Source organism: Pyrus communis, chromosome 11 (genome assembly GCF_041283825.1).
Source record: "Pyrus communis isolate YQ-2024b chromosome 11, ASM4128382v1, whole genome shotgun sequence".
NCBI lineage: Eukaryota > Viridiplantae > Streptophyta > Magnoliopsida > Rosales > Rosaceae > Pyrus > Pyrus communis.
This window is the reverse complement of record NC_142575.1, coordinates 8,721,634-8,743,705: the sequence shown is the minus strand read 5'-3', so window position 1 is coordinate 8,743,705 and position 22,072 is coordinate 8,721,634. Positions and strand designations below refer to the sequence as shown.

Sequence of the window (22,072 nt, the reverse complement as noted above, 5' to 3'; positions counted from 1 at the left end):
GGTACGATTTAGAGTTCGCTATGCCTAGAGGAGAGAGATGTGTTGTAGATTGTATGTACCCAGGATGTCCAGTGATAGTAGAGGGTGTTGTTATGCCAGCTGATCTTATCCCGTTAGATATTATCGATTTTGATGTGATATTGGGCACAGATTGGTTGCACTTCTATCGTGCTAACATTGATTGTTACGGGAAAGTAGTTACGTTTCACCGTCCTGGATTACCTGAGGTTACTTTTGTGGGTGAGCAGAGCGGGGTAAGACACGGCGTTATTTCGGCTTTGCGAGCGAAGAAGTTGTTGTCTAAAGGTTGTCAGGGGTATCTAGCTCATGTGGTGCTAGAGGAGGTCGTTCCTAGCAGAATTGAGGATGTGAGAGGGGTTCGACACTTCCCTGATGTTTTTCCTGAGGATTTACCTGGTTTACCCCCAGATCGAGATGTGGAGTTCAATGTTGAGTTGCTTCCAGGTACCAATCCTATTTCTTTAACTCCTTATCGTATGGCTCCTGCTGAGTTAAGGGAATTGAAGGTTCAGTTACAGGAATTAGTGGATAAAGGATTTATTCAGCCTAGTACTTCACCTTGGGGCGCTCCAGTGTTGTTTGTGAGGAAGAAAGATGGGACTTTGAGGCTATGTATCGACTACAGGCAATTGAATCGGGTGACGATTAAAAACCGTTATCCATTGCCTCGTATCGACGATTTGTTTGATCAGCTGAGAGGTGCTTGTGTATTTTCTAAGATAGACTTGAGGTCTGGGTACTATCAGCTGAAGATTAGTAGGGATGATGTTCCTAAGACGGCGTTCAGGACTCGCTACGGTCATTACGAGTTTCTGGTGATGCCGTTTGGGTTGACGAATGCACCAGCAGCTTTTATGGATTTAATGAACCGGGTATTCCAGCCTTACTTGGATAGATTTGTCATTGTCTTCATTGACGATATTCTGGTGTATTCTAAGTCCAAAGTGGAGCATGTCCGACATCTTACTTTGGTGTTGAAGAGGTTGAGAGAACACCAATTGTATGCTAAGTTTAGCAAGTGTCAATTATGGTTAGATCAAGTTGCGTTTTTGGGGCACATCATTTCTGCTCAAGGTATTCTTGTTAATCCTCAGAAGGTTGCAGCTGTGGAGAGTTGGGAGCAACCACGAACCGTCACTGAGGTGAGAAGTTTCATTGGTTTGGCGGGATATTATCGGAGATTCGTTAAGGATTTTTCGGTAATTGCCTTGCCACTAACGAGATTAACAAGGAAAGATGTTAAGTTTGAGTGGAATGATAAGTGTGAGCAAAGTTTCCAGCAGTTGAAGCATTGTCTTACTAATGCACCTGTTTTGGCACTCCCGGACGATAGTGGTGATTTCGAGGTTTATAGCGATGCTTCCTTGAATGGTCTGGGATGTGTATTGATGCAGCATGGTAGGGTGATTGCTTATGCTTCGCGGCAGTTGAAACCCCATGAGATGAATTACCCTACACATGATTTGGAGTTGGCTGCTATCATCTTTGCGTTGAAGTTGTGGAGACATTATCTTTACGGAGAGAAGTGTAGGATCTTCACAAACCACAAAAGTCTTCAGTATCTCTTCACCCAGAAGGAACTTAATCTTCGTCAACGAAGGTGGTTGGAGTTGCTCAGCGATTACGATTGCACGATTGATTATCACCCTGGTCGTGCGAACATAGTGGCCGATGCACTTAGCAGGAAGTCACATGGCCGTATCAATGCGTTGTACGCTAGTCGTATTCCTCTTTTGGTGGACTTGCGTGCTACGGGAGTAAGGTTAGAAGCAGAAGATCGAGAAGTGGCATTACTTGCTAATTTTCAAGTTAGGCCAATCTTGGTTGATCGGGTGCTTGAAGCTCAGGTAGCTGATGAGCAAATTCAAGAACTAATTCGAGCTCGAGATCAAGGAAGGAGGCGAGATCTCAGAGTTCGTGATTCTGATGGCATGTTGATGTTAGAAGGTAGAATGTTCGTGCCTAGTAATGCAGATTTAAAAAAGGAAATTCTCGATGAACATATCTCGGCTTATGCCATGCACCCAGGGGCAACCAAAATGTATCATACTATTCGACCATTTTACTATTGGCCGGGTATAAAAAGGGAGATAGCTGAGTATGTGAGCAGTTGTGCTGTTTGTCAGCAGGTTAAAGTAGAAAGAAAGAAGCCGTTTGGATTGTTGCAACCGCTTCCCGTTCCAGAGTGGAAATGGGAAAATATCACTATGGATTTTGTGTACAAGTTGCCGCGTACACATAATGGCTTTGATGGCATTTGGGTGATCGTTGATCGGCTCACTAAGTCGGCACATTTCATTCCAGTAAGAGAGAAGTACTCTTTGAGCCGGTTAGCAGAATTGTTTATCTCAAAGGTTGTGAAGTACCATGGTGTCCCTGTAAGTATTGTCTCGGATCGTGATCCACGATTCACCTCGAAGTTTTGGGTAGCTTTTCAAGAAGCTTTGGGTACGAGACTACTTTACAGTACGGCATATCATCCACAGACGGACGGACAGTCCGAGAGAACTATTCAGACTTTGGAAGATATGCTGCGAGCATCGGTGTTACAGTTCAGTGATGCTTGGCACCAGCGGTTAGATTTGATGGAATTTGCTTACAACAACAGTTTCCATTCGAGCATTGGCATGGCGTCATTTGAAGCCTTGTATGGTAGATCTTGTCGCACTCCGTTATGTTGGTCAGAGGTTGGCGAAAGAGTTTTAGTGGGTCCGGAGATTGTCGAGGAGACTACTCAAAATATTCAAGTAATTAGGTCTAACCTGAAAGCAGCTCAGGACAGGCAGAAAAGTTTAGCAGATCGACATGCTACGGACAGAGTGTATGAAGTCGGAGATTGGGTGTTTCTGAAGCTGTCACCGTGGAGAGGTGTTGTGCGGTTTGGAAAGAAAGGGAAGTTGAGTCCCAGGTACATCGGACCGTACTTAGTCACAGAAAGAGTTGGTGAGGTAGCTTACAGATTGGAGTTGCCTCCGGAGTTGGCTAAAGTGCATAACGTTTTTCACGTGTCTATGCTTCGACACTATGTTGCTGATCCGTTACATGTGATACCTCCTCAACCGTTAGAGATAAATCCAGATTTAACGTATGACGAGGAACCGTTAACGATCTTGGATTGGAAAGAGAAGGTTCTGAGGAACAAGACGGTGAATTTGGTGAAAGTCTTGTGGAGGAATCACTCGGTTGAAGAAGCTACTTGGGAGACAGAAGAACGAATGAGGGATTTGTATCCTAGATTGTTTTTCGATCACTAGGGGTTATATGTGGTTGTTTTGAATTTCGGGACGAAATTCTATTAAGGAGGGTAGGTTGTAACAGCCCGTCCCGAAACGTACATTTGAAATTACGATTTTACCCCCCTAGTTCGTTACTTTACGTGTAGTTTTGTGTTGTGTGGTGTTGTAGGACCACACATACACTCATACATCTCGTCTCACTCCCCCGGGATTCCCTCATTCCCTGTCTCTTCCCTGTCTCTTTTCTCTCTCTCTCTCACTCTCCCCGAGTTCTTCTTCTTCTTCCTTCTGCAAACACACAGACACACATACAAACCAACTCAAACCTTCACCAATCGAGAAACCAAGACCACCATCGTGTTCGTGGAGCTGAGAGGAGTTCAGAGGTGTCATTTTCAGGTAAGGATATCGTTGTTCTCACGTCGTTTCGACGAGGTCCGATTTGAGCACTGTTCATGCAAACCTAAACTAGTGTGTTTTTGGAATTTCTAAGCTTGTAGATGTGTTTGTGAGGTCCCAAGGAGCCTCGGAGTGGTTCGTTGGACGAGTTTGGACGTCGGGAAGGCTAGGTTCGAAGTTGGCCGAACTTGGATCGTTGTTGCAGGTGAGATTCCTTGATTTTTAGGCCTTAAAACTAGTCTAACGTTGTTCTACTAGTCCTAAGCTTCATTTTGGTATAAAGATCGTGAAAAATGGTTGAAAAACGAAGGAGAAAACAAAGTTTGAAAAATTCCCAGTTTTCCGGCGACGGCGACTGGCCGGAGAAGGAAGGGGAATATTCCGTTAAGTTTAACGGAATATTCCTAACGGCAGTGACGGCGTCAGTTAACGGAATATTCCGTCAGTTAACGGAATATTCCTGATGGCGTCAGTTGACGCCGTCAGTGTGCAGTGCACGTGGCTGCGCGTGGGGGCGCGTGGGTCCGTGCCTGTTCAGGCGCGTGGGGGCGCGTGCGTGGTCCAAAAATTATTTTAAAAATATGGGTGTGATCCTGAGGTTGTGTAGATCACGTTGGTATATTCAATTGTCCAAATTGAGCAATGTATGAGAAGTTATTACGAGAAGTTGCTTAGGTGCTTTTAAATTAACGTTTTCGTAACTTTGTCGCGTATAGGTGATTCGTTTTCCGAGGACGAGCGTTCACACTCGAGGCAGGGGGGCTACGACCCTTCTAATTATCAGTGAGTGGGCTTTTGTTTTCCATATATACCTATATACATATTAATTCCCAGAAATTAAATAGAAAAGGTTAATTGTTTTATGCCATGCATCATATGAATATTGTTTACTCATCATCGCATGTATTAGTAACGGCATACATTTATATATGTGTATTTGGTGCTGTGGACGCACAGGTAAGTGCCAGGTAAGTGGTATTTATGTTTGTATGCAATGGTAGTTTGAGAGGTTTAGAGAGCTCATAATCTGCACCCCCGGTGTTAGTGCTCCCGCCCGAGGCCAGGGCCCAGCCTTCACGTGTATGTTCACCAGCACCGCATGCTCGCCTTGGATCCAAGATAGGTGCAAGCCTGTCGTACAGACCACATTAGGTGGTTCCGACTTGTAGGTGACCCGCGATTTATCGCCCAGCTTCACGTGATCGTAGCACTAGAGCATACATATATACATTACACCCAGCCTGTCGTACAAACCACAGTAGGTGGTTCCGACTTGTGTGCAGATTCAGTTATTGAGTTGAGAGTGGAGCTCTAGATGCAGCCGTACAGGTCACGTTAGGTGACTCCCGGCTGCCAGATTACATATGATTGATACGATTATACCTGAGCACTTGCATATTATTATGAGATTTCGGCATGACATATTATTGAGCATGAATGGCATATTGTGGAGCATGATTGACATATCTATACATACGTATATATGTTCATTTTCTGGGAAGTATACAGGTTTTACGGCGAGGGGTTAGAATGTATTTTGCTAAAGAGTTTTCAAAGAGCTTTGTTTTTGCCCACTCACGCTTTTGTTTTTGCGCCCCTCCAGGTTCTAGTGGCCTAGCAAGTTCGGTGATTTATCCCAGAGGGCGTCCCGGCATTTCTGACAGACATTCACCATTGTAGGGTCACCTTCGGGTGTAAATATGTCGTATCTTTTCCTTTGGACTGCTGTAGACTTACTCTGAAATTGTGTCTCACATACACTAGTACTTTGTATGCTTTTAGGCTTTTAATTATTCGTACTTTTATTTTACTATCTTAATAGCTTCCGCACGCGCACATGGTTACGTCACCTTCGTGTGACGGCCAGCACGCCCTGATCTCGGTCGGGGTGTGTCACTTTTGATCCTAAAAGAAATTTTCAACTTTAATTTATATTTTTGAGTTTTCTTTTTTGGTGATTTTTTTTTTTTTTTTTTTTTTTGAGTTAGTTACTAAGACAAGTTCTGTATAGGCTCTATTTTTTTGTCAATATAATGAATTCATTGAAGCTACCCCAAATGGGGAAATGTACTACACTGTTATCTCAAGCAGGGAAAAACATAACCCAGCAAGTAGAGACTAACAAAACTAAGCCATACATGCATACAAAAGGAGGGCAATAGAAGCCACTGTCGAGCCATAACAATTAAAATACCGGAGGACATCCTGATTTATCGCATAAAAGAACCAAGTTCAAAGACATCATATTTTTGAAAATTACATGTACATCCAAAAATGTTAATTTTGAAAAGACGATTCATGTGTTAGTAGCTTAAAAAGTAGGCTTATTAGTCAAAATGCCCTCTTAAACTACTATTGAGTCTCAGTTTACCCCTTGAAACGGGTTTTGTCTCACTTTGCCCCCTAAAACTAACATTTTCAACTCTTTTGTCTCACTTTACTAATTTTCGTTAATGGACTGTTAAATTTAAGGGTATTTTAGACATTTCATTTTTTGCACATTTTTTTACTTCTAACCTACATACTAAACAATTCTCAATTTTATTTTTGAAACTCTAATTCAAACCCATAAATTTTGGGCATTTTTAAAAATAAATTATTCAATCAATAGAAAAATTCTGAGCAACAAATCATTGTATCAACCAAAACAAAGGTTATATTTTCGTAGAGTCATTTCCCTTGCAAGACATCAATGTATTGGCTTGAAACTTTGCAATTGAAAAATATTCATTACAACAAAATTATTATACTATTAAGCTATCATATCCAAAATACTTCCCAAAAAAAAAAAAAAAAATCATTTAAAGCAAATGTGCACTGTTTGAAACAAAAAAAATTGACATTGTTGAGCACTGATTCCACTAGACATGAGCTTGTTCAAAAGGTGGTTGTACTTCTTGTCGATATGTAATCTCAATAATTTTATCTGCTTTTGCTGAGCTTAATCTGACTCTCAGTTCTTGGTTTATTGTTTCTCAGTCACCTAATGAGTTTTATTTTTGAATTGTTCTAAGGAATAGAACATTCTGTCTTTACACATGTCTATTTATATCCTGCTGATCTTCAATATTCAACTTACTTTATGATTGATATTTAGGATTCATTTTATTTTTCACAAGGAATAATCTGATACATGTTGGATTTTATTGTATGAGTAGTTATGAATTTGCTTTGTTTCACTCTGCACTATTTTGAGTCCCGCTTCTGATCTGTTTTCTTCTTTTTTTGTCTGTCATTTCCCCTGGCGCGAAGGGACATTATGTGCATGTGCTCGCATGTTCAATATTTTCTCTGCCCTTACGAAGCTGTGCAAGAGATGCGGTCGTGGTGCGATATTTCAATTTAAAAGGATGTATGTGTTTTAGAATCTTCTAGCCCACGTTGTTTTCCTTTTTGTTTTCATGTGGGACCTGTGAATTCATTCATTTGGGTTCTTTCCTTGGTTCTTATCCAGTTTTTGTTTGGGAATTGCTCGAGCTGATTAGCTGCCCTTCAAATGGATTTGCTTTTGTGGCGTTATTCGCTATAACAGGTTACTGAGTTCCTTAAGAGATGACTAAACCTGCGCACTTCCCTTTAGTGTTGCTGCTTTGGACACTGTTCACTTTTTGATTGCCGTGATCATTTTATTTGTTGCAAATGCGTTTTATGATCTGAATTCTAAATAGCAGGCTTTGGTTTTTGCTTTCTATTTAAGATTTTCAGTTTTGGTTTGTCTTTACGTTCTTTCGATTTTCACTAGCATATGCCCACACTTTGCTTTAGTTGGAAACAGATATAGCACTCGTACCTCTCTACACATAAAGACATTGCCAAATCGACACTTACAAATTCTCTCTCTCTCTCTCTCTCTCTCTCTCTCACAAACTGATATAGCATTGATGATGATGATGTTGAACGTGGTGCGATTCTTGAGTTTGAAGGGATGTATGTGCTTTTCAATCTTCTAGTCGATGTTCTGTCTTTTTTTTTTTTTTTTTTGTTTCCTGAGTCGTAGGACCTGTGAATTCATTCATTTGGGTTCTTTCCTTGGTGTCCAGGTTTTGTTTGAGTATTGGTGGAGCCGATGAGCTGCCCTTCAAAAAGGATTTGAAGAAAACACAATTCATTTGGGTGCTTTTCCTTGTGCTTTTCGGCAGACATTCACTTTGTAAAATCAACAATTGACAAGCAAGCGACTATAGAAACTGATATAGCATTGATGTTGATGTTGAACGTGGTGCGATTCTTCAGTTTAAGGCATGCATGTGCTTTAGAATCTTCTGGTCGATGTTCCTGCACACTTTGCTTGAAGGGATGTATGTGCGTTAGAATCTACTGAGTTACTTTAGATATAATTAACCCTGCGCACTTTGCTTTAGCTTTTGCTGCATTCAACTTCTTTCACTTTTTGATTGTCATGGTCGTTTTATTTGTTGCAAATGCGTTTTATGATCTAAATTAGTAAATTCTAAATAGCAAGCTCTGCTTTTGCTTTTTAGTAAAGATTTTCAGTTTGGCCTACTTTTCAGGAGCAGGCAACAATTGCCTATACCATTGAAGTTAATTTTGACCTACATGACTCACCCCTATTCAATCGCCTACACCATTAGAAATGCTATTACTCAAAAGAGGAAAATCAAACCGGCCGTACGCATGGTGGGAGGAGCAAAGAAGGCTCCACTTATCAAATGTGTCCAAGAAGGCTGTACATATATGCATGTCACATCTTTCGCAAAAGATTTAAATACTTGTGGAAATCAAAACTAATGACTATAACACCCGTAACATTGAATGATGCGTAACATTGATGACTTACCCGGTTTTATACTTTCTTTTGGTCTTTTTCTTTTGTGAATGAGATTCTTACTTGTCTTGACAGTTGTTCAAAATTTTCATCCCATGTCAGAATGAGATTCTTTTGATTTCTATAAACTTCTCTCCACTTCTCTCATTTGATTTCATTTTCCCTTTTCATCTTCCAAATCTTGTAACCATTTTGGAGACATACATTTTCAAATTTGTGTGTATTTTGGATTACAGGTTATTCCTCGTCAAATCAGGACTTGGTTTGTTTTCGTTCTTTGATCTTGTTGCTTCCCTTGTTTTCGAAATATAAACACACATACTATGATTTCTTCGTTTGTTCTTAGCATTTATATAGGGTAGTGTCGTTTTTTTGTCAATAGTTAAGTGGAGTCTTGAGGGGAAAAGGGAGCCTCGAATTTGGATGAGGAGGGCCACAAGGGGGTGCTTGATTTCCACTAAGGCACTAGTCCTCCTCAAGTGGTGTTAGACAGCTTTGACTTTTTTTTTTTTTTTTTTTTAACATATGCTCGACTAACATAAAATCTCGTTGAATAAATGGGCAGGGTGAACATGACAGCTACAGTTGTTCCTGTAGTTCTTGACCGTGAGAACTATGATGATTGGAGTTCTCGGATTCATATCTACTTGTTGGCCGAAGATCTTTGGGACGTTGTCGATGGCACCTATGAATCTCCTATAGGAGAAGACGGTAAAATTGATGATAAGGCTTGGGGGAAGAAGGATGCCAAGGCCTTATATGCAATCCAGAGTTCTTGCAGGGGTGATACTTATCAAATTATCAAGGACAAAACCACGGCCAGTGAAGCATGGTATACTTTGTTAACAACATTGAAGCCAGATGAACCACCAGATGAAAAAGGTACGTATATACATGAAAAGTTGAAGGAAAAAAGAAAAGCTGATAAACATACGGCAGTGTTTGTATGGTTGTACCGTGTTATTAGTCTCATTTGATGTGTTGATTAAGACGTATCTTAACATCAAAGTTTTCATTTTCAGAGACGAGGTCAGTTCTTGAAGCGTATCCAACTCAGACTGATGATGATGATGCTACGCCACAGTCGGCAATGGAAGAAGGCCACACTGGAGGTATGATGTATACTCACAAATTAATACTTGTATATAATTCTATTTAATAGTAATGAAATGCTGATAAACTTTTAGGTCCAGTAGCTAACCACTAACATGCAGGACATGATCATGAGAGCAATGCCAACGATATCCATAAAACTTTCGCCAACTATGTCAAGCATAATGATTGGGATAATGCGATCAAGATTCTTCGCCAATATCCCCAGGAAGGAAAAGCCAGACTTCCATTTGTGCGGCATGGTACAGCTCTTCACTATGCAAGCAAAAATTTCATGAGCTGCAGCGTGCACATTATACAACAGTTGGTGGATTTAACGGCAACGGAAGACTTGGAAATAACAGACGATTTCGGTTACACTGCACTTTATTGTATAATAAATTATTGTCCAGACAGGGTTCAAGCAGCTGAATGCATGGTTAAAAAGAACAATAATTTACTTACCATTTTACCTCGTTGGGTCGAGGGGCCTCTTGTTGTCGTGGCCCAAGAGAGGACGAAAGGGGGAGCATTGGCTCGCTATTTCTATTCCCTCACTCCACACGAAACGCTAAAAGTTTCCGATGCTGCTCAACTTATTTCTGACGGTTTCTATCACAACAGATTTGGTAGATTTTTTCCCGTGTAAGAATTTTTTATTTATTAATATGTTGTCTGTATACTAACAATGTTCTTTTTTTACATTTGTATTATATATAGATATTGCGTGGGATTTGATTCAACGTTATCCAAAGTTGGCAATGGCTATAGACCGCAACATGAATATCCCTGTAGTAACATTGGCCAATAACCGTTTTGCATTCTTCAGTGGAAGCCAGCTCAATTTATGGAAAAAATTGATCTATTATGGTTAGTACATTTGCTCCTTCAAACTTTGATTTTGTGTTGGTCTGTATCGTTTGTTTTTTATTTTATGTTCATCTTTCTTCTTCAACACCATTGCTAGTTTGAAATCTCGTGTGGGGCTTGCTGGGTTCAAACTTCATGTTGGTAAACTGAAAGGGGGCACGGCAGGGAATGGCAGTATTTACATTTTTTTTTTTTTCTTCTTAAAAATCATATGGTAGTCTTCTTAATTTTGTGGCATTCGTTGGTGTTTATCTACTTGTATCATATATATATATATATATATATATATATTATTATTAATCTATCATACTTATATGTAAACTATATATTAATAGAATCCACTTTATCAACCGAAAGATGGTGAAAAGATTATTTAGTCTTCTATTCCAACAAAATAGTAAAGGACAGTAACATAATTTTACAAAACAAAATTTTACTCTTTTTTTTGTTTAGGCTTCACTTTCATGTACTTTTAACCTCTCTAATTTTAAAAAATAAAAACATAAAAAAAATAAAAATAAATAAACCTCTCTCCATTCCCCACTCTCACGTTCTCTCTCTCTCTCTCTCTCTCTCTCTCTCTCTCTTTCTCTCTCTCTCTCTCTCTCTCTCTCTCTCTCTCTCTCTCTCTCTCTCTCTCTCTCTCTCTCTCCCCTCCATTTTAAAAACTAAACTAAAAAAAATTCATACACACTTTCTGTATGAGCATATATTAGTTATTTATTAACAAAACTTTCTTGGTTAACCAAAAGACCTTTTGAGTGAACAATTTAATCCTTTATTCACAATTCAATAAAGATATTAGAAAAGTAAAATAATGGGCATAAAAATGATTTAACAGAAAACTTCTCCCTCTCATTAATGATACTCGTAAAAGACATTTAGTTATTTCTGTGTATGGTACAAAACAATGATTTGATAACAATTAACATGAGAAATATAACTTAAAATAAAAATAAAATAAAATAAAAATAAAAACTTGAGAAGAGTATTTTTTATTAAGGACTGAGCTTGTGCTCTTTATCTTGATAGTTATACGTATAAAACGTCTTCCTCCAATCAACAAGGATAGTCATATAAATGTTGAAAAACATAAAAGTGGCCAAAGTGATCAAGGGCATCTCTCAGACCAAAAGGAGAATAAAGGGCATCTCATTTTCGCAGGTAATTTACATGTCTGCAATCCAATTTGGTTTTTGTTAATGCCATCATAAATTTGTTCCATAATGCTACTACAAGAATATAAGAACATCTTTATTTTATATTAAATATAGTCACGTTGATTTAGGAAAGTGTATTCAATTGAGATTTTAATGGATTTTAATTCTTTTAATGAATCTAGGGGTATTCAATCAGGATTTTAAGGGATTATCTGAAATTCAAAGTGTATTCAATCAAGATTTTGAGATAGTATATTAAAATTCTTAGAAATCTGGGTGTATTCAACTAAAATTTGAAAAAAAAATTATAACATTTCAAGTGTATTCAATTAGAAATTGATTTTAAAGAATTTGAAAAAGTTGAGGAATTAGAGGGAATTGGAGATTCGTATTATATTTTATGCATCCACAAATCTCATCTTTTCCAATGAGATTTCGAGGGAAATGATAAAACCATTAAAACCTTTCAAATTCTCAATTGAATGCACCCCTTAACAAAATACTTAAAACACAAAACATAAACAAAATGGGCAGATTATAGTGAATCTTAAAACCGAAATAGATAAGGGCTCGTCTCTAATGGGCTGTTATTGCGGTGTGAAAGAGAGGAAGGGGAGAGAGAGGATACATGTGGATAAGAGATTTGTAGATGTTTAAAATACGCTATGAAATCTCTTTTATTTTCTCGAATTCCTTAAAATTTTTCAAATTCTTTAAAATCAATTTATAATTGAATACATATGGAATGTTATACACTTCTTTAAAATCAATATCTAATTGAATACACTGGAATGCTATACACTTCTTTAAAATTCTAATTGAATACACCCAGATTTCTAATGATTTTAATAAACTACTTAAAATTTTGATTGAGTACAATTTGAATTTTAGAGAATCACTTAAAATCTTGATTGAATGCCCCTAGATTCATTAAAAGAATTAAAATCCCACAAAATCTCAATTAAATAACCTCCTTAGTGGTTTTATAGCTTCTTTTGGAGATATTGTGGACTAAATCTCATAATGGATTAGCCATAATAATTTGGTTCGAATTGGTTAATGACGACAATCAAACCTAATGTATTTCACTTACAAGTGAATGAAGAGAATTACCAACAAACCATAGTATTAAGTGACCCCACCAATATGATTATAAAGGTTAAAAAAGGCAGGAAACGAGGAACATAATAAAAATAAAAATAAATGTATATCCTTCAGCTAATGATAAAGTACTAAAGTTCAACAAGAAGTTCGCACTACAGCACAGGAAAACCAAAGGAAAAATCGTTTTCTAATTATTACTTGCCTCAGAATTTTGAATTAGTTACTGGTAAGTTGAAATTATATTTTTATAATATTTTGCCTTTACATTGTTCAAAAAGTTATTAAATTTTGAAGTTTCTTTAACAATGAGTTATATGTTTTGTGCATAAAATATGATTTTTTTTTTTTTTCATAATATAGAATATGAATTTTGTTGTTCCATAAATACAAGTTTATGATTTTTTTCTACAAGGTTAAAAAGTTGAGAGTTTTTTTCCCTTTGGTTTCTATATCGGCTGATACATTAAAAACCTGGCTCGGCTACTGGTACTATCTCTTTAATAAAGGTAAGCTCATTGATATAAATATATCTCACTTTAATTTGTAATATGAAAAATGTGAGAAAAGTAATAATTTTGTAAAGAAAACATAAAAAAAGCTAAGTAATACACATGCGTGAGTTTGACAAAAACCAACATGGTACGAAGAATGGCCCATTTATGGTGTGTGTGTGTGTATTTATTTATTTATTTGTCATCAAATTTGAATTGCAATGCAGGAATGGCAATGGGTTTATCCCCAAGACTAGTGTCAAATCTCCAAACACTTTTGGGTAGGCCACATACACAATCATATTGTTAATTGATTTTTCTATGATTGTTTTATTAATAGTGAATATTATTTTTAAATGATTGTAAATTTGTATTTGTTTTTAATGTAGGAATCAATCATATATATCAGATGAAATTGGTGCATGAGTGGGTTGCGCAATTTTTACCTCTCATGTTTAAAGCGAATGAAGGAGATATGAGTAAATATCAACGAATGAAATTGAACACAGCATTGTGTGTAGCAGCAGAACGAGGGCATGTGGAGTATATTACTCATTTTCTTAGAAATTCATCATATCCTATAAATTTAGTTACGAACAAAAAGGACCAGAACCTGTTGCAAATTGCCGCTGAATGTCGTCACCACAAAATTTATAATCTAATACATGTCTCCAATCAGTTGCGCAAAAAGGAAAATATACCTGGCCTCGATCATGCCGATGAAATACGAGCAAGAGTGAGGACGAGAGATCAATTTGGCAATAATTTGCTACATACGGTAGCAAGTATTACCCCATTGTCACAAATTAATCACATTCAAGGTGCAGCTTTGCAAATGCAGAGAGAACTACAATGGTTTAAGGTGACTACTTATCTACCTATCTATATAGCTTATAATTATAAAATATTTTGCCTATATGTTGTTTATATAATTTTTCTGGCTATTATTCTACCCTCATTTTCTCCCACTCCACATATTTTTGTTACTTTATATTTATTCAATTTCAAAGAAAAAAGAGAATACTAAAATTATTCTCTTTAAAATAAAAAAAATAAAAATAAAAAGTTTGTCAACATGCACAAGCATAATTGAAAAAAAAAAATGAAACTAAAAGGAAAAAATTATTATGGTTTAACTACGTAATATATTATCATTCTACATGCTTAACTAATGATTTTGGGTTACGTGGTGTCTCAAACGACAAAAGTTCAAGGATTTATATGAAGAGACAATATTTAAGAGTCTCATCCATGAATAATTTTGTTGCCAAAAAATGCAGGAGGTGGAGAGCATTGTACATCCTAAGGATTGTGAATCTATAAACAAAGACAAGAAAAGTATTTATGGAGAATCACAAAGAATTGGGGAAAGAGGCGGAAAAGTCAATGAAGGAAACAACAACTTCTTGTACAGTTGTAGGTGCTCTTATTGTCACCATAATGTTTGCTGCAGCATTCATAGTTCCTGGTGAAAATGATGAAAAGGCAGGTCGTCGTACATTCTTGACTAATAGTGTACTCACCACTTTTATAGTTTCAGATGCAATCTCACTCTTTTCTTCAACAACTTCGGTTATCATGTTTTTAGGCATTCTCACGTCACGTTATTCTGAAGATGATTTCTACAAATCATTGCCCACAAAAATGATAATAGGCCTTTTCACCCTCTTTTTATCCATTGCCACCATGATGATTGTCTTTTCTTCAGGTCTTTACATTATGCTTGAGGGGAAGTCATCAATTGTTATTCCAAGCATTTTGCTTGCCAGTGTTCCAGTTACCTCGTTCATATTGATGCAATTTCCATTGTTTGTTGAGTTATTCATTAATACTTTTGGACCTGGAATATTTGATAGGAAGCAGAAAATTTTGTTTTGAATTCCTATGTTATCTTTAATTAGGTTTGGATTTGCTACTTTTTAAGAAACTTGTAAAGAGAAGCCAATGTGCTTTCTATTTGACAATAATATATTCGCTTTCAATTCTAAAAGAAAATTCGAGCTTCAATTTATATTTTTGAGTTTTCTTTTTAGGTGGATTTGTATTTTGAGTTAGTGACTAAAACAAACTCTCTACATAGGCTCTATGTTTTGGTCAATAAAATGAATTCCTTGAAGCAAGCCAAAAAGCGGAAAAGTATAACAATGTTTGTATGATATTTTGTTCCGAAATTTATTATTATTTATTTTACATTTTTAGAATTTGATGATTACTTGAACCTAAAAGAACTATATCCTCTATAGTCAAAATATAGAAAACCCCAATTCTTTCACAACGACTAGTTATCTTATGAGTTTTAAGGTCTTGAAAATAACAATATGGGAGGTAGACGTGAGCAGAGAAATGTAAGATATCAAGAAGTTTTCCTACCGACATAACACTTAACATGAAAGACAAGTAGAGCATGGACAAGTGATAAGGTTGGAATACTATAGCAGAATATTGTTCATTGACATTAAGTTTTATGGTACATTTGAATTTTTGATACATTTTGTGACACACCCCGATCAAGATCAGGGCATGCTAGCCGTCACGTGGAAGTGACGTAACCATGTGCACAGTGCGGAAGCTAATAAAATAATAATAATAAAATAGTACGTATAAATAAAATCTAGCTTTACACAAAGTAATAACAAACATGTGCAAACGTAAGTGTGAACACAAAGTTCAGAGCACGAAGACCTAATGTAGTCCGGGAGGAAACGACACAACAAAAGCACACCCGAAGGTAGTCCTACACTGGTAATAATCTGTCAGACATGTCGGGGAAATCCTCCGGGAAGCCACCAAGAGTGCTAGCCAACTAGAACCTGGAGGGGCGCAAAACAAAATGTGTGAGTGGGCAAAAACAAAGCTTTTCAAAAACCATTTCATAAACAAGATTCTAACCCCTCGCCGTAAAACCTGTATACTTCCCAGAAAAATAGAATATACTTACATACATACATACATATATATATATAAAAATCATGCTCCAAAATATGCCATGTCACATGTCTCTAAATAGAATGCAAGTGCTCAGGAATATCAAGTCAATGCCATATAAGCTGTCAGTCGGAGTCACCTAACGTGACCTGTACGGCTGAATCTAGAGCTCAAATCTCCATCTCTCTAACTATACCTGCACACGAGTCGGAACCACCTAAAGTGGTCTGTACGACAGGACTGGGTGTAATATAAGTACGCTCAAGTGCTACGATCACGTGAAGGCTGGGCGAATAATCGCGGGTCACCTACGAGTCGGAACCACCTAAAGTGGTCTGTACGACAGGACTGTGCACCTAACTTGGATCCAAGATGAGCGTGTGGTGCGGGAGGTGAACATCACGTGAAGGATTGTGCCCAACTCTGGGCTGGAGCACTAACACCGGGGGTGCAGGTTATGAGCTCTCTATGCATCTCAAATCACTACTGAACGTAAACATAAATCATAACTTACCTGGCACTTACCTGTGCGTCCGCAGCACCAAACATATATAAACATATGCGACTCATAATGCGTAACTAAATGGCAAATAATAGGCATGACATATAAACGTATAAACGTTTCAAATCAATTTCTGGGAAAAATATAAGTATATAGGTATATACGGAAAACCAAAAGCCACTCACTGGTATGTAGAAGGGTCGTAACCCCTTGCCTCGAGTGACCGCGCTCGTCCTCGGGATAGGTATCACCTATATGCGAAACAACTATAAAAACGTTAATTTTAAAGCACATAACCAACCTTATGAAATAACTTCTCATACAATGCTCAAATGGGGTGTATAAATACACCAACGTGATCTACTCAACCTCAGGAACATCCCCATATTTTTAGAAAAAATTTCCACCGTCGCACGCGCCCCCACGCGTCGGCCAAGGCACAGCCACAAGCGCCGGCCACGCGCAGGTAGGCCTGGCAATTTCTGACACGACCCGATAACCCGACACGACACGACACGAAATTAACAGGTGTTTGGGTCGACACGATAACGAATCGGGTCGTTATCGGGTAACCCGATAAGCACCTGTTAAGATAACGGGTTAGTTCGGGTATACACGTGGGTAACACGATACACGATAAGCAGAATATTATTTTGATAATTTTATAACCCTAAAAAAATACTGTAATAATTATATACATTAATTTTACAATTTTATACCCCTAAAAATTATAATAAATAAATATATATATATATATTAAATTAACTATAAAATTTATAATAATTATAATAATTATATATACTATAATAATTATACCCCCAAAATATTAAGTCTATCTATAATAATTATATATATATATATATTAAATTTTATAAAAATTATAATAATTATTAATTAATAATTTAATATGCATGATGCATTGCATGATTTTGCATCCATTGAAATTTGATGTGATTTGTTTCCATTCAAATTTCAATAATCAATTTCTTGCCGTTGCCAACTTGCCGCCATTTTTGAAAAAAAAAAAATGGAGGGAAAATGAAAATGTTAAGAAAATTTGAAAATGAAACAAAAAAGTGAGGGAATTAGGGAAAGATGTTGGAGGGAAAAGTGAAAATGATAAGAAAAAGTTGAAAAGGAAACAAAAATGAGAGGGAAAAATGAAAATTAATAGAAGTGGTGAGAAATTTTTTTTTTTTTTTTTTTTTTTTAAGTTATTAACCTTTTATCACACACATAACTGTCATGACATATCTCACTATTTTTATAATGACACACGTGACACGTGATGTATGTACTATTTCGTGTACCAGTCAGTCAATTATAATTTATACGTACAAAATAAATAGATTTAAATCTACTTAATAAATATATATATACACACACACACACACGGAACTTGATTGATGGCATACGAATTCTCCAAAACTAATTTCAACGATCCCAACCGTCAAACTTGTTTGTATATGCTTTGAGATCACATCAACAAAAAATCATAAAAAATAAACATTCAGAGATCAAGTAACGGGACAAAGCTTTTCAACGGTTATAAACGAAAAATCACGATTTAACGGTTATTTTAACTCCGATTTTGATGATTTTTTATAACTACACTCCTTGACCCTATATGAATACAATGAATGAATTCGATCTTCAATTTAAAATATTTACACAAGTGGATACCACAAAATCTTATGTTATACTTAATGAAAGTATAAATAAACTCTAAGTGTTAGTCAATCTATCGTTTTACGAATTCTCCAAAACTAATTTCAACGATCCAAACCGTCAAAATTGTTTGTATATGCTTGGAGATCACATCAGCAAAAAATCACAAAAAAAAAAAACATTCAGAGATCAAGTAACGGGACAAAGTTTTTCAACGGTTATAAACGAAAAATCACGATTTAACGGTTATTTTAACTCCGATTTTGATGATTTTTTATAACTACACTCATTGACCCTATATGAATACAATGAATGAATTCGATCTTCAATTTAAAATATTTACACAAGTGGATACCACAAAATCTTATGTTATACTTAATGAAAGTATAAATAAACTCTAAGTGTTAGTCAATCTATCGTTTTACGAATTCTCCAAAACTAATTTCAACGATCCAAACCGTCAAAATTGTTTGTATATGCTTGGAGATCACATCAGCAAAAAATCACAAAAAAAAAACATTCAAAGATCAAGTAACGGGACAAAGCTTTTCAACGGTTATAAACGAAAAATCACGATTTAACGGTTATTTTAACTCCGATTTTGATGATTTTTTATAAGTACACTCCTTGACCCTATATGAATACAATGAATGAATTCGATCTTCAATTTAAAATATTTACACAAGTGGATACCACAAAATCTTATGTTATACTTAATAAAAGTATAAATAAACTCTAAGTGTTAGTCAATCTATCGTTTTACGAATTCTCCAGAACTAATTTCAACGATCCAAACCGCCAAAATTGTTTGTATATGCTTGGAGATCACATCAGCAAAAAATCACAAAAGAAAAACATTCAGAGATCAAGTAACGGGACAAAGCTTTTCAACGGTTATAAACGAAAAATCACGATTTAACGGTTATTTTAACTCCGATTTTGATGATTTTTTATAACTACACTCCTTGACCCTATATGAATACAATGAATGAATTCGATCTTCAATTTAAAATATTTACACAAGTGGATACCACAAAATCTTATGTTATACTTAATGAAAATATAAATAAACTCTAAGTGTTAGTCAATCTATCGTTTTACGAATTCTCCAGAACTAATTTCAACGATCCAAACCGTCAAAATTGTTTGTATATGCTTGGAGATCACATTAGCAAAAAATCACAAAAAAAAAACATTCAGAGATCAAGTAACGAGACAAAGCTTTTCAACGGTTATAAACGAAAAATCACGATTTAACGGTTATTTTAACTCCGATTTTGATGATTTTTTATAACTACACTCCTTGACCCTATATGAATACAATGAATGAATTCGATCTTCAATTTAAAATATTTACACAAGTGGATACCACAAAATCTTATGTTATACTTAATGAAAGTATAAATAAACTCTAAGTGTTAGTCAATCTATCGTTTTACGAATTCTCCAAAACTAATTTCAACGATCCAAACCGTCAAAATTGTTTGTATATGCTTGGAGATCACATCAGCAAAAAATCACAAAAAAAAAACATTCAGAGATCAAGTAACGGGACAAAGCTTTTCGACGGTTATAAACGAAAAATCAAGATTTAACGGTTATTTTAACTCTGATTTTGATGAATTTTTACAGCTACACTCCTTGACCCTATATGAATACAAAGAATGAATTTGATCTTCAATTTAAAATATTTACACTAGTGGATGCGGATATCACAAAATCTTATGTTATAATTTATATACTTAATAAAAGTATGAATCAACTATAATATTAATAATTATATACATTAATTTAATAATTTTATATCCCTAAAAAGTAAAAACTATAATAATTATATATATTAAATTAAATTTAAAAATTGATGACATTGGATCGGTTGAGATTAAATCTCAGCCGTCCATTTCACATAATTATATATATATATTTTATTAAATTAAAAAAATTGATAACCATTGGATCGGCTGAGATTTAATCTCAGCCGTCCATTGTGTAGGCTATTACTCAAAAACAGAAGTTCTCTCTCATTAAGTTCGATGTAAATTGACGATTTTGTAAATGGAGGTGTAAACTTTTGAGAAAGACTTACAATCTTAAAAACAAAAACTCTTTATCCTTGCACATTTAATATTTGTAATAGATTAGTAGTGCATGTATTATTTTTTTTATTAGGCTTTTATTTTCGAGTGTAGGTATAGTACTTGAACAAGAAATGTTTTAATGTTTTGAAGTAATATTTATGTGGCAATGTGTGGTATGTGCAAATTTTAAAAAAATATATTTTTTTCTTAACGGGTCATAACGGGTCGGGTCACTTTACCCGTTGGGTAAAGTGACACGACCTGTTAAGGACCCGTTAAGATAACGGGTGTGACACGACACGACCCGTTAAGATAACAGGTGTTACACGAAAATGACACGAACACGATATACACGACCCGTTTGCCAGGCCTACGCGCAGGCACGCTGACGGCGTCAGTTAACGCCGTCAGGAATATTTTGTTAACTTTAACGGATTCCATTAACGCCGTTAGGAATATTCCGTCCAAATTGACGGAATATTCCGTCGTCTTCTCCTGCAAGGCTCCGGCGCCGTCGCTGGCGCCGGAAAATCGCAAAAATTTCAAACCTTCATATCTTCTTCGTTTTTCAACCAAATTTCACAAAATTGGTACCAAAATGAAGCTTACAATGAGAGGAACAAATCCATACCACTTTCAAGTTCTAAAATCCATGGAATCTCGCTGGGAAAACACCACCAACTCCGGCCAACCTTGTAACTCACGATCCCGACGTCCAAAACCTTCAAACGAACCACCCCGAGTCTCCTAACGACCTCACCAAGCTTCCTACAAGCTTGAAATTCCCAAAAACACAAGAATTAACGTGTGCATGAACAGTGACAAAATCGGGGTATCCCGAGTTCGACGTGAAAACGAAGGCATCCTTACTTGAAATGGGTATGGTTGAACTTCTACGGACCTCATGAGCAAGAATATATACTTTGTTTCTTCGATCTGTGAAGATTTGGAGGGTATTGGGGTATGTCCGTACAAATGGGAATGGAAATAGGAGAGAGAAATGGCTTGGGACAGGGGTGCAGGGCAGGGAAGGGTGAGGGTGTGTGTGGGGAAATGTGTGTGGTCCACAACTAGCCAAACCAAGCTCAAAAACAACCACACAACGAAAATTCACACTAGGGGCAAAATCGTCATTTCACACTTACGGTTTGAAAATTCCAGAACAGGCTATCACATTTTGTTTCTTGGTATATGTAGAATCAATGTAAAGTCGGTATGTTTATTTTCAAATGTATCATAAGTTTTAAATACATTTTTCTATATAACAATACGTAAATTTAACAAATTAATGAAGTTTTCTTATGAAAGTATTATTGACTTTTTAAAATTTAAGGAAGAGATTAATTAAATATAATAATAGAAATAAAAAATTCTCTCTTTTTTTTAAGTGATAATGAGCAATTAGTTAAATTAACATTTTTAACAAAATAAACCACGAATTTAAAATGTCAAGATTGTAGAAAATTGGTTGCTAGCGGCTTAAGTGGATATATATTAAATAAATAGAAAAGTGTTGAGTTGACAATTGGTCATGTTAACGCTCAAAACTTGCAGACTAATAAATTAAACAATAATTAGGATATGGACTAAAATGAAATGGGCTTCAAGATTTAAATGGTTCACCCTTCAACATTGGGCTACATCTATCTTGTTGCTCTTATTGTATTGATTTCAATACTACAAATAGCGTTTAGCTAATTACATGAACTCTTTAAATTCTCAGTCGTCTAGCCCCTTCAC

At 36.1% G+C, this 22,072-nt stretch overlaps 1 protein-coding gene across 1 annotated transcript; it reads left to right on the top strand.

Moving 5' to 3' along the window:
* The first annotated feature begins 8,730 nt into the window (after window positions 1-8,730).
* Window positions 8,731-15,170, top strand: LOC137709212 (uncharacterized). The gene is given in 10 exon segments (XM_088679039.1): window positions 8,731-8,921; window positions 9,008-9,324; window positions 9,465-9,554; window positions 9,657-10,163; window positions 10,255-10,404; window positions 11,437-11,568; window positions 13,387-13,440; window positions 13,549-14,021; window positions 14,440-14,495; window positions 14,497-15,170. Coding segments are annotated over 10 exon segments (2,376 nt in total). The 5' UTR covers window positions 8,731-8,865; the 3' UTR covers window positions 15,038-15,170.
* The last annotated feature ends 6,902 nt before the right edge of the window (window positions 15,171-22,072 follow it).